The following is an 11336-nucleotide window of genomic DNA, read 5'->3' on the forward strand; positions in this document are numbered from 1 at the left end:
GGAGGCCAGCGGCGCACAGAAAGAAAAAAGCATAAGTTGCCGCATAACGATTGTCGTGGACAACGCCGAGCAGAAGTTCGCATGAAGGTGAGAGGAAAGAGCCCACTGCAGGTGACTGTGCGCTGGTTGCTTTCGTATAAAACTTTTGAGGTCCTCGTGGGCTCCCCAGGGGAGCGCCGAAACCGTTGCACGCCTTTGGAGAGCACTTCTGTCCTCACCAGCAGGGACAGCCTTGAGCTGCTATGCGGAGTAACCTCTTCGGGAACCGAAGGTTGCTGACGGAGGACGGGCGCTACTGTCTCACGATCGTGGCGGAACTCAGTCTAGCACAGTCTAGAGTACCCGAGAGCTGTCCGGCTAGCGTGCAAAAAAGAACAGTCGGGCAGTTGCGTCCTGAGTGGTGTGCTGGGCGTGCATGCTCTGTGATTGTTGCTCTTAATAGCAGCTACCCTGAGCATCACCACGGCACCTGGTGCCGAGAGGCAGCTGGATGATCTTCCGGACCGGTGGGGGCGCGGCGTTTGGCTGTGCCTAGCAGCTGCGCTTATGCCTGTGTGGACGCCGTTTTTGTTAGAGGACCGTGCTTTTATTTGTCAGTGATTACGCCAGCGCGGTTCTTTATGTGTCCTTCTGTAACTGTCCAAGCTCTAGGGGGACAGCATGATGGAACTCGTAGCGAGGGATCTGGTGCAGCAGAGAAAGTTGAGGCGCTGCTGCTCGAAGTGATGGGATGGGGGACTACAACGAGTGATGGTGTCGATGTTCTCACAACGGCCATATGCGAAGTGACCTGGAGGCCCTGGCCGCTTGTCAGTGGATACAGGAAACGGTTGCTGTGTTCCTTTCGGCCCCGAGCAATATGAAGTGATTTGTCCAACTGCACGACTCCGCAACTCCAGCTCGCGAGGTGTATTCCTTCATCTCATTGCCCGTGCAGGGTTACGAGCTGTCATGTTTTGACTTGTACTCTGGTGTGCACGTGCCTAGAAACCTGTCTGACTTGGCCGGGGCTTCAGTGGAGAATTCTCCGCTCTCCATCCATTCGAGATTCAGACAACTTGGCGTAGAGTAACCAGGGAAGCCTTCCTGTAGGCGTGTCGTTCTGTGTAACCGGGGACGTTGATGCCCACAGTCAACTTTTGCAGGTACCCGTGTCATATTCATTCCATTATCGGTGGTTCAACTGCTTCCTTAAGACAAGTCACCCGAAATCTGGTGGATGTTTCGATCGCGTCGTCACGCGTGACGCTACTAGCGCGACTTTCTACCCCGACGCCTTCACCGAAGCACTCGATTCCTCGTTGATGAGCGAGGTATTCCTGTAGTGTTGGGGGTGGGAGTTCATTCCTACCACGTGGCCTTGTCGCAGGAGTTGAGCGCAGATAAGGTATTTCCACATCTGAATTTAGCAGGAAACTTGCATGCACCCTCAGCTATCTTCCGCCTGTCAGTGACAGTGGCGTGTGTGCGGACCCTTCAGACTGAAGTCATTGGCGCCGATGCCGGCTGTTTTTTCTACCGTTACGGGGCCCGAGAGACAGCGGCCGCACACAGACCAGTTGGAACGCCAAACGAATGATCCGACCAGTCGGGTCCACAGCCACGTATCTCCACGATTTACACAGGGCTCATAAAGTCTCCACGACAAACTGTGAATTAGCCTTGCCAGATGATTTCCTTTCTTGCCGGGAAGAGCTCGGGGTTAGGCGGGTAACTCAGCCGAACTGAACTGCACAAAAGTGATAACGGCAGCATACACATGCCTGCAGCTGTAAATTAGGCGCACTTTTCGACAGGAAGGAACTCCCACGTTTGTCGGACAAGGGGTTGCTCTCCGCTTCCGTGGCTGCCCTACCGTGTGAGTACAGACCACAAGTCAAGTCTGGCAGGCCAAGAATCGGACAGCCAGGAAGAGTAAAGAAAGCCGCAGTGCGGTTCAGAGATACTCCCGTGAGGCGGAATGCCCACATTTCCTTGCATCACACATTCAGTACACTAGCTTTGACGGAACAGCTCCCCCGGCTGTCCACAGAGGACCGTCGCAAGAATGCGGCGCCACTGAAAGTGCAGTCTTTGTTCGAAGCAGGCACCAGCTTCAAGCTACGAGTCTAGATTTGCTGCATCCATCCTCCCATTGCGGCAGCGGACTACTTTTCTCGGGAGGACCCCGTAGCGGCCTCAGAACCCACAGGCAAGACAACACTCAACAGGTTCATGACAACACGCACATCCGCCATATCGCTCAAGCGGATAAAAACGCTAGTCACTTACTAGTGGAACGGCCCCCTGGGGGCTGGTGCACTCTAACAGACGTCTTGGATGATTGGGAAGAATCGTGACCTGTAGGGCCTTGCCCGGCTGCTGGAGTCGGGGACGGACTCGAGCTGCTCGGGGCAGTCGAGGGCGCGCTGCTGTTCCTTGAGGCAGGGGAAGGGGCCGGCTCTACAAAAAACGCCACAGTGGTCGGTGCAGGAAAGGAGGAACACATGTGTGTCGAACTGTACAGCAAGGGGCTGAGCCCTGGCATCTCTAAAAACACCACCCGCGAAACTGGGTCAGGAGGGGGTTCCTCCGGACATCGGCATATACCACGCAAACGAAGCAAATACAATTTCTCCGGAGTCTGGGATGCAAATCTTCGACAAGTGATTACCACAGCAGATAATGTGCTGAAATGGCTCTGTCCGCGCTTTCCCCCGGCAACCAAAAGAGAATAGCAAGGCTGCACAGCAATGCTTCTGCGTGCCTCCCGGAGGGACAATGCTTCTGTCTAGCCTCTTATGACTTACTGTCGTCCCCCAAGCAGATTGAAGAGGCTCCGCCTGGTGCGGCGTGCACTCGCGTGCTTGGCTTGTTCCTGTAGAGGGGATTGTCGTAGCTATCCACTGCATGAATGCACACTCGAAGAAGAGAAAAGATTCTGACGCGAAGAGCCTACGAACCCGACGTTCGTCCACACGAACTGACAGCGTCACCGAGCCCCCCAGACCGCGGGCAATGTATGCAACTAACTCACTAGCCACTCCCCTTCTCGTTTTTCCAGGAATGCCACTCACACGCTGTACCAGGCCTGCACATGCTGATAACAGCGTGCTATTCTGGACCGCTCGTATAACAATCGGGAAAACCCCAGTGTGAAGAAGGCACTCCAGTGTGAACATGGACTCTTAGAGGCCAAGTAAAACCTGGCAATCTTCAAAGTCAAGGCGCCATAGTCAAAAAGTAACACACTTCAACTCTCACATTCTTCCTATGACCGCGGATCTCCACGAGCAAGCAAACTTCCGCAGCTTGGGGCCTCAGGGCTGGCGCGGACACACTAATTGGTAGGACCTTCGGTGTAGCCAGGAGCGACGGTCACACAGGGCAAAGTGATAACTCAGAGTATTGCATGCAGAGTCTTTCTAGTGAACACAAGTGACGAGGTCCGCTTTGGTGCTTACCCATTCTGCTTAGGGTGCGTCAGCGGTGTGGTCGTCTGCCGCGCGCCGCAGGATCTCGGACAGGACGGCACGTCTTGCGGGTCGGAACTGACAGTGCTGCTATTGGCAGTGTAGGTCCCGCTTTCGAAAGTAGTATGCTCCGGAATCTCTTCTCAAGCAGTCTGAATGGTTGGCGGACAAGGTGGCTACTGATGTGTCAACAGTCTGGTCGGGAGGCACGGGAAAGATCGGACGTTTCATTCTACGGGGCAGATGCCAGGGGGAACCTACTACACACATGCAAACCCCGGGAGAAAAAAAGGGGGGGTCATTCAGCCCACTGTTCTCACGCAGTAACGTACAGCGGACATCGCTACTATTGAGCACCGCTTGGCCTGTTTCATACTCTTTCACAAGCTACAGTGCCGAGGCCGAGGGCTTCTACAGCGCGTCGCTTAAACGCTTGTGCGGGTGATCTCAGCCCAGTGCTAGACCCTCTCCGTCAGGGCACAGCGCCGGCTAGTGCTCATTCTGCTTTTCAAGAGAGAGTGTCAGGACGGCTGTGTGGTGTATGCTTCGCGTTGTTCCCCTTGCTATTCATCTCGAGGACTGCAGCAGTTTGGACACTTCTTTGCGCTTGCTGACTTCATTTGTCTCCGGCCCGAACTGCACCTAGTTCCCCGCTGGAGCACGACGCTCAGGCCTGAGCGGGGTGACCAAACATTGAAGAATTGAGTGTACAACTACTTCCCCTTCACCTGTAGGTTGTCCTGATGCCACTTCTTACCCGTGTCCACACGCCTCTGGCGACTGCTGTCCAGCAGCGCTTGCAGACGCTGGGTCTCTTGCAAGCTGGTCCTTCAAGGATTCCTCTTCAGTGTGCGACGTCAACCGCAAGCGAGGACTCCGTGGGTGGTCTCGCTCCTATTTCCAAAGCAGCCCAAGCCGGTGTGCAGGCTGAATCAAAGGGTACATGCGTTCCTTACTCCTACTTGCGGCGTCACGAAAGGAGCGTACCGTCTGAGTTTCCCGCCAGTACTAACTGGCGGTCCGCGCTGCTAAACCAGAATGAAGTACGGGGGTCTGCGCACAGAGATTCAATGTCTACCATTTCATTCGCTCAGCCGCCGTTCCACGTCTCAGCAAATGTGCAGTCAGCCCTGGCTCGATTGCAGGACGCGCAGGACAGCCGTGCTCTACCGAGTGGGGAGTCTGTCCGACACCCCACCTTGACATGGGTTCCTACAACAGCTGCTGCCGAAGCAGCGAAAGTGCCGCTTTGCTGCTACCGCCTATCTCTGTCTCGCTTTCCTGGAGCTGCCTCTCTCCAGCAAGCCTGGCCCGAAAGGAGAGAGAAAAAAGGAGGGGCGGACGAGGGCCCGCTTGTTCTCGGCACCAATATAAGTCTTGTCAGTCGGACTGTAGTCATCTCGGAGTCATCTCCCAGAAGCCGCCTTGGCACCGACTGTGCAGTATCCGACAGAGGTCCGAGCGGCAGCTGCTCGGACGTACCGAAGCCTGGCGGCACTGGCGCTTGCACATATCATTGCTGGAATCGAAATCCTTCTGCTCGGTATCCGAAAGTCGGAAACAAAGGGGCGCGGCCTGTCTGCAGAGCCATGCGGAAGATTCGGAAGCGCCTGCGTACAGGGCGATGAGCCGGGCTTTGTACTTAAGTCCTAGCCTGATCAAGAAAAGCTTTTTCACCGAAGTGCCAGCTTTCAGTGAGCGCTTCTTAATGGTTTGGTTCTCTGTCAGTGCTCACTAGTTCAAGCACCCACACGAGAGGAGGAAGGCCGCGTCTATTCAGGCCTGTAGGTTACAATGTGGACTTACGGAGAGCATCTCCAACTCATCTGATTAACGAGTCGGGCTGCCTCCTTTGTGGTATGTGGGGTGTCCGAGCTGTCGAAGTGGTCTCGAGGGGGACCCGCGACGGTGGTCACGTGGATGGGCCAGAAGGTGCTCCCTTCAAAAAGGACTCTGGGAACACTTAACATTTCGATCCATACATGCGACCGCGCGTAGACCTGCCAGCGACGAGCAGCATCCGGAGTACAGAAGGATAAGAAACAGTGCGGCGCTATGTTATACGGTAGTCTGCTTTGGTTCAATGGTCGTTGCTTCCTGTTTGTCCGTGGCCATCTGCTTTTCTTGCTGGTCTCTTTTGAGTACCGCGTCTGCCTTCCGTTCCCCCTTCAGCTGGAGGCGCACACAAGCGTGGGAGTGAGGAGCACATCGGCGCGTTTCACCTATAGTGAATGACGATGCGCGAGCGAAGAGAAGATTACCCCGTTTTGCTCGTCAAAAACTGCCTGAGCAGGCTCAAGTCATTCAAGCGTTTGATGCGTTGTGTGGGATTCACGCGGGGCCGTCCCGATCGGCCTTCTCTCCACCCGTCTGCGGTACAGCTGACGAACTGGCGTGCACGGCGACGACGGGATGCTTTTAGCAACGTCTCACTTGATCTGACACGTCGGCCCCTGTCGTATTGCGGCCAGGCCGCCTTCATCGGGTACAAGTCGCACTTCCCTTCATAGGGACCGGATGACTGCTGCGTCGTCCGCGCAGGGACCACGGGCAATTTGAGAGTCCTGAGGGGAACACTTGAAAAACTCCGGCGAACCTGCGTTGAGCTTCCGTTACCAAAGGAGGCTTCTCAGACAAGACTGGGACCCCTTCCGGGAAGCGTGCTCTGGCCTCGGCAAAATCATCCTCCGCACGGCGCACCACCCTTCATGACACTGAGTGTCAAGCTCCCCTAAGGAAACAGTAAAGAATCTACGACTGTAACATTAGACCCCAAGCTCCGGTCACGACTTCGAGCTGCGCCTGAAGCGACGAAGGCGGAACACCGGCTGTCCCGGTCTCTGGGCAGAAAGGGCTCCGCCCCCGAGGACCGGGCAGAGTCAGGGATAGGGCTTCCACGGGGCCGAGGCTCGCACCGTACATACTGGCTACCGATCTGCTGATCATCGATCCTGACTCCTCCAAACTGAAGACGCCAACAATTCTTGGTAGCGGTGCAAACAATGGAGAGACACACGAGGGTTGGTCCACATGCGGCCGCAAGCCCCTGCAAGTACACGCTCGTCCGAGAACAACAACAGATTATTCAAAAAATGGGGTTGCAGGCACTCCAGCGTCTGTACACACTCCACCCGGGAGAAACGGGTCCCAAGACTTCTCCCCAAAACAAAACATGGTAATCTCGGGTAATGGCGACTGCGCGAGAGAAACAAGGCGCAACGCCGGAGTTCCGTATCAAGCGCAATTAAACAAGGGGCTTACTGTGCGACAACATGATGAGTGCAATGTAAAAAAAAACTTAAGACCGGAAACGCTTACACGGAAAACCTGGCACGTAAGGCACAAAGAGATGCTGGTATTTCGCAGTCTGAAGCCGCCAACCTGCTGAGACAGCTGAACCGAGCCTAGCAGAAAGAGAAGCTGCACCCGTCGTAGCAGAGAGGGGAATGGCATAGGGATTGAGAAAGAGAAAAGCGAGGATATCCGAAGTGGACTGCAGCACGGACACTGCAGGGCTCTCAAACATGCTGAGTCTGTAGTGACACGGAGTCCGGCTCCTCTTCGAAGGCAATGGCAGCTCGGGGTCGGCCTGTACCACCCACAGGACACGCCCAACAAAATGAATAAACCCCCCACTAACTGGTCTTCACCAGAAAAAACCAGCGAATATCTCAGCTCGGAAAAAGACGACTGTAGCGTGTGTCAAGTTGCCTTTGTCCCTGGCCAATGATAGACATTCAGGCCTGGCCCGGTCTTGCATCTTTGAGCCATTTGTCTTTACGGCTATCATGTTAATGTTAACTCTTGCTGTCCTAACTAGGGCTCCAGTTAGGATAGCACGATTTACCATTAACATAATGGCCGTAAAGATAATGGCCCTGGTGTTACCAGATCTACATCTCAAGACGGGCCCTACGATTTCGCATCCAGCCGCTGCGCTCCAGTGACCTTCGGAAAGGAGACTCATTCCATTCAACGATCACCACTGCAGTAGGCAACTGCGTAGTCGGTCCGTCAGCCTGCTCAAAAACAAAGCCTTACTAGTCACCTTGCGGACTTGCCACACACGGAACACAACAGGTGATCCGACGCTTTACGTGAAAAGCCCGCGCAGCTATCATAACTCCCGGACAATGAGTCTCCGTGCCGCACGTAAAGTCTTGAATGATGCTCATACGCCCACATTATGTGGCAGACCACTGACACACCAACCCTCGGGGCCCGGCGGCAAACCCGGTTTTGTCGGTCCGACGAGGCTTCGAGGTTGAAACTTATCTCTTGGCCGGAACGTAACCCTCGCACTACCGACTACCGAAGTGTGTTCAGAAGACCATTCACAACCGTCCTGCTGCGCGTACCCGTACTGGTGTCCATAAGGGAATGTTTACTTGTCTGTAGACATGCTCTGCGGACCGTGGGGACGCGCCGGTGGGTTCACAGCGCATGTTGTGGAATAGACTGCATAGGATTCCATCTCCTGCGTGAGTCCGAATGCGAGTTTCGCTGTTACCTCTCTTAGCCAACTGGCGCTTGAGTCCCGCGACAGGCAGCAGCCGCCCTCTCTGTGTGTCGGGAGCGATAGGTGTCCTTTCCTGACTTGAAGCGTCGTCAGTCGTCTGACCGTGCACAGAGACACGGGCTGACGAGCGTCTCGCACTTTTTGCCGGAGGCTGACTGCTGTCCTCTTCTTCCAACTCGAAGTCTTCGATGTCCTCATCGTCGTCTTCATTCCACTCGAAATCGTCTTCCTCTTCGTCCTCGCTGTCCTCTTCCGACTCTTCTTCGCTCCCCGATGTTATATCTTCGGCGTCTTCTTCAAACGAAACCGCACCTGTGTTGCGATGCGATTAAGACACAACGGGAGAAACACCGCGAAACCCCGTTCACCCCGCAAAAGTGGACAGAGGAGAAAAAAAAACTTTTGTGGACGTGAAGAGTAATTCAGAAGGTACTAAACAGACTCTGCGACAGAGCATTGTTTTTCCTGCCAATGAAAGCGAAGGAGAGCGAAACTAGATGACAGCCGGCATTTGAGAGAACCAACTGTCCGCTTCCACGCGGACACGCAGTGGAAGAGTGTCTCCGAATCTATACGCGGTGCACACCGGCTACATGCGCAGCGGCATGCAGCCCCGTTGCGGAATCGTGAATCGCCCTAGACATATTCGAGAGTGAGTTGGACCTGCTGTTAACGGACTCAGCACCGACAGAGCTCTAACAGGCCGGCGAGCTGCCTGATCGAATCAATACTGTGGGGTTTTCCACGACGCAAACTTGCTGTACCTCTCTGCTCAGCCTTCTGCTGCCGAGCTTCGGGGTCCTCCGTAACCTGCTCCTCCGCGTTGCTCTTCGTACTCTCAAAGTTGTACAGATTTCCATACACACCCTGTAAACATACATAGGCATGCAGATCTCTTAGAAACAAAGATACGCTAGATTGCGCGCTTCCTCGAGGGTAGTTCACAGCTAGGATATGGCATTACGGCGTGATCCAAGCACCTTCTGTGTGAAGGCGCGTAAAGTTACATAGACCAGACCGAGTGAGCATAGCGAGGACTGTCGTGAAAGAGAGACGAGGACAAAAAAAGTTTTGCGCATGTCGGCAAGAATAACAGAATTACCCGCGAATCCAGCAATACGCCCTGGCGACCTGGGGCTGATACGTCCTCTATCTTACTTGCTGCAGCCTTTTGAGGAGCTCGGATTCAATCACGTCTTCCAAATGGGCAGCGATCTCGGCCTTCTTCTCACGCGCCGCCTCCCTTCTTTCCGTCTTTTTTTTCACCGGGACCAGCTTTTCTCTGCACGCTCACTCAGAAATGCGAGTCCTCGGAACTACAAACTCGCCACCGCGAAACCCACCAGCTCCGAGCCGGCGCGGCGTTTAAGGCGGTCAGTGCAAGACGTGGCCGGTTAGCACCGGACCGGATACTTTCCGAGGTGTAGGAGTACGTGCGTACACGATGGTCCCAGAAGCCAGGCAACCAGAATAGTCCCGAGGTAATTGCCAGCCTACCATACAGTGTTGGAAGTCATTGCAGACGCAACTGGCGTTTCGGTGATATCTATGTCATCGCTGATATTCCTGAAACTACTAGAAAAAATCGATCGACGAAGCAGCCTGGGACGAGTGTGAGATCATGAAAAGCGCAGCCTAAGAGAAAGGCACGGGAAAAACGGCCAGAAACAGATGCTGCAAGCAAGGCTCTTACTTGGGTTTAAGCTCGAGCCGTCGCATACGATCCAACATCTGCTTGAGTTTGATGGTGCGTCTCTTGCACCGCTCGATCTGGTGCTTTCTGTACACGTTTTTCATCTCCCGTTCAATAACCTCCTTCGCTTCCTTAATGTTGGCAGGCAATCTAATCTTTTCCCACATTTTCTTGGGCAGGTGGGCTCGTTCTACTGTTTTCAGACAGAGATACAGCTTCCCTTGGTGCTCAATGACAGTGCCGTAGTTGCTGTTTGCCAGAGGGCACGAAACGCGATTACATTTCCCTGTGACATTGTATTCGTTGCGACACATATCCTCGCGCAAGGTTGTCACCTTAAACGCGCAAAAATTTTTGTTTATGACGTTCCAAATGACCTCGTCGTTCTGCATCTTGCCGTACCACAAATCCGAAGTCACTGCTAGAAGAGAGTCCGTACCAACTTCTTCGGTTGAAAGGACAAAAGGAAAGAGGAGGAGACGCGCGTTTTACCAGTCTTCTGCCAGGAAGAACAAAGACTGGCGGACGCCGAACCTACACTTCGTCAGAAACAGTTCGTAACCTGGTGATCTAAGAGGCAGCCCCAAGCACATTGAAGGGCCGCTGCATGCCTTGAGGGGGGAGGATGCAAGTACACCCCGACACGCTTCACAGACCATGCTTAGGAAACCGCCTACAGATAGAGCTGCAGGGGCAGTTGCAGGGCAGAGATGTATGGGGCCACGATGCGAAAGCCTGTTGTAAATAATGTCGCACACGGGAACGACAGACGCCCGACAAAGAAAAAAGAACTACAACGGACCAATCCTTAAACAAGTTTCAACAAAAGAGTTAGCTTCGGCGGACTGGGCAGCGAATTTTCAGATTAATTAGTCCAGATCAGTTCTTGGATAAGACGAGCTCACCTCGCCGCGCAGACCGGAGAAGGCCAGAAGCCAAGCGGCTGTCCCGGCGGCCAGCGAGCTCAGCCGAGGTCCTCGGACGCGACAGTCCGTCAAGCAATAAGGATCCTGACTGCACTCGCAAGAGCTCTACGCCCAGATGGAGTCGGTTCCAATTCGAACGAAGCCTAGAGTAATGTGTCCGCATTTGCGTGGAGAGTGGAATCGCCGCAATGCACCTGACTTGGCACAAATGTCCGACATGGCAGCCGCGTTACTGTGCGGGCAACTTCGGCCTGAACCAGCGCAACAGAAAGCCCTACATTTGCATCGACTTCCTGAGAAGACACGAGAGGGAGCCTCGGTTGGAAAGAAATCCTTGGCGTGTGACGGGAGCTGTGCATGCATGCAGTGGGGTATATCAGTCAGAAAAAGCTGTCCAGGGGCGGGAGAACGGAACGCTGACTAGATCTGATGCGAAGTGGCTCGAAAGCAATGTTCCAAATTCAGGCTCGAGCTGGCGACGAGGTAGCTGCCGTGTTGTTCGACGGCCGCAGCCTCCGGACTGAGAGGTGACTCGCGACTAAAGACTGTCGCCGCCTGCTGAAGTTTGCACACCTTGAAGGTGACGGCGCGCATGCACAAGGTACATGCCCTGTCAGCGCTGCTGTTTACACGGTGTTGGCCTGGGATCTAAAACTGAATGGCAGCCCTTGTACCCCGCCTGCTAAGAGGAAAAGTAGCGCTCGTGCTTGCGCGTGCGACAACAACCACTCCTTCACTGCAGGTCA

The 11336-nt window shown here is 54.5% G+C and overlaps 3 protein-coding genes across 3 annotated transcripts; 1 reads left to right on the forward strand and 2 right to left on the reverse strand.

Annotated features, from left to right (window-relative positions):
* Window positions 1-2: 2 nt before the first annotated feature.
* CSUI_009483 (uncharacterized protein) lies at window positions 3-1229 on the forward strand (the record flags this gene model as incomplete). The annotated part of the gene is made up of 1 exon (XM_068069599.1): window positions 3-1229. A coding segment is annotated over one exon (276 nt), but the record flags the coding sequence as incomplete, so codon positions are not given.
* Window positions 1230-1591: 362 nt separating this feature from the next.
* On the reverse strand, window positions 1592-4717 carry CSUI_009484 (uncharacterized protein). Its single transcript, XM_068069600.1, has 5 exons — window positions 4210-4717; window positions 3444-3712; window positions 2790-2885; window positions 2272-2442; window positions 1592-1792 (listed from the first exon to the last, which is right to left on the reverse strand). Exons 2-5 carry the CDS (start codon window positions 3445-3447, stop codon window positions 1716-1718), a joined length of 348 nt encoding a protein of 115 aa, XP_067918424.1. The 5' UTR covers window positions 3448-3712; window positions 4210-4717; the 3' UTR covers window positions 1592-1715.
* A 117-nt stretch (window positions 4718-4834) lies between these two features.
* On the reverse strand, window positions 4835-11100 carry CSUI_009485 (mak16 protein). The gene is made up of 6 exons (XM_068069601.1): window positions 9665-11100; window positions 9130-9253; window positions 8736-8838; window positions 7963-8283; window positions 5259-7041; window positions 4835-5031 (listed from the first exon to the last, which is right to left on the reverse strand). Exons 1-5 carry the CDS (start codon window positions 10054-10056, stop codon window positions 6971-6973), a joined length of 1011 nt encoding a protein of 336 aa, XP_067918425.1. The 5' UTR covers window positions 10057-11100; the 3' UTR covers window positions 4835-5031; window positions 5259-6970.
* Window positions 11101-11336: the final 236 nt, after the last annotated feature.

This window comes from Cystoisospora suis (assembly GCF_002600585.1).
Source record: "Cystoisospora suis strain Wien I chromosome Unknown contig_5686, whole genome shotgun sequence".
NCBI lineage: Eukaryota > Apicomplexa > Conoidasida > Eucoccidiorida > Sarcocystidae > Cystoisospora > Cystoisospora suis.

Excerpts from the sequence above, each read along its gene's own strand:
- CSUI_009484 (XM_068069600.1), bottom strand. Across the intron at positions 2,443-2,789 it reads AATCTGCTTGGGGGACGACA|AGCCGGCCCCTTCCCCTGCC; the intron begins GTAAGTCATAAG and ends CGTTTTTTGTAG. Across the intron at positions 1,793-2,271 it reads CCCAGGGGGCCGTTCCACTA|CGAAAAGTGCGCCTAATTTA; the intron begins GTAAGTGACTAG and ends GTTCCTTCCTGT.
- CSUI_009485 (XM_068069601.1), bottom strand. The coding sequence starts at position 10,056 with ATGCAGAACGACGAGGTCATTTGGAACGTCATAAACAAAAATTTTTGC. Across the intron at positions 9,254-9,664 it reads CGGCTCGAGCTTAAACCCAA|AGAAAAGCTGGTCCCGGTGA; the intron begins GTAAGAGCCTTG and ends GTGAGCGTGCAG. Across the intron at positions 7,042-7,962 it reads GCGCCAGTTGGCTAAGAGAG|GCCGACCCCGAGCTGCCATT; the intron begins GTAACAGCGAAA and ends TGGGTGGTACAG.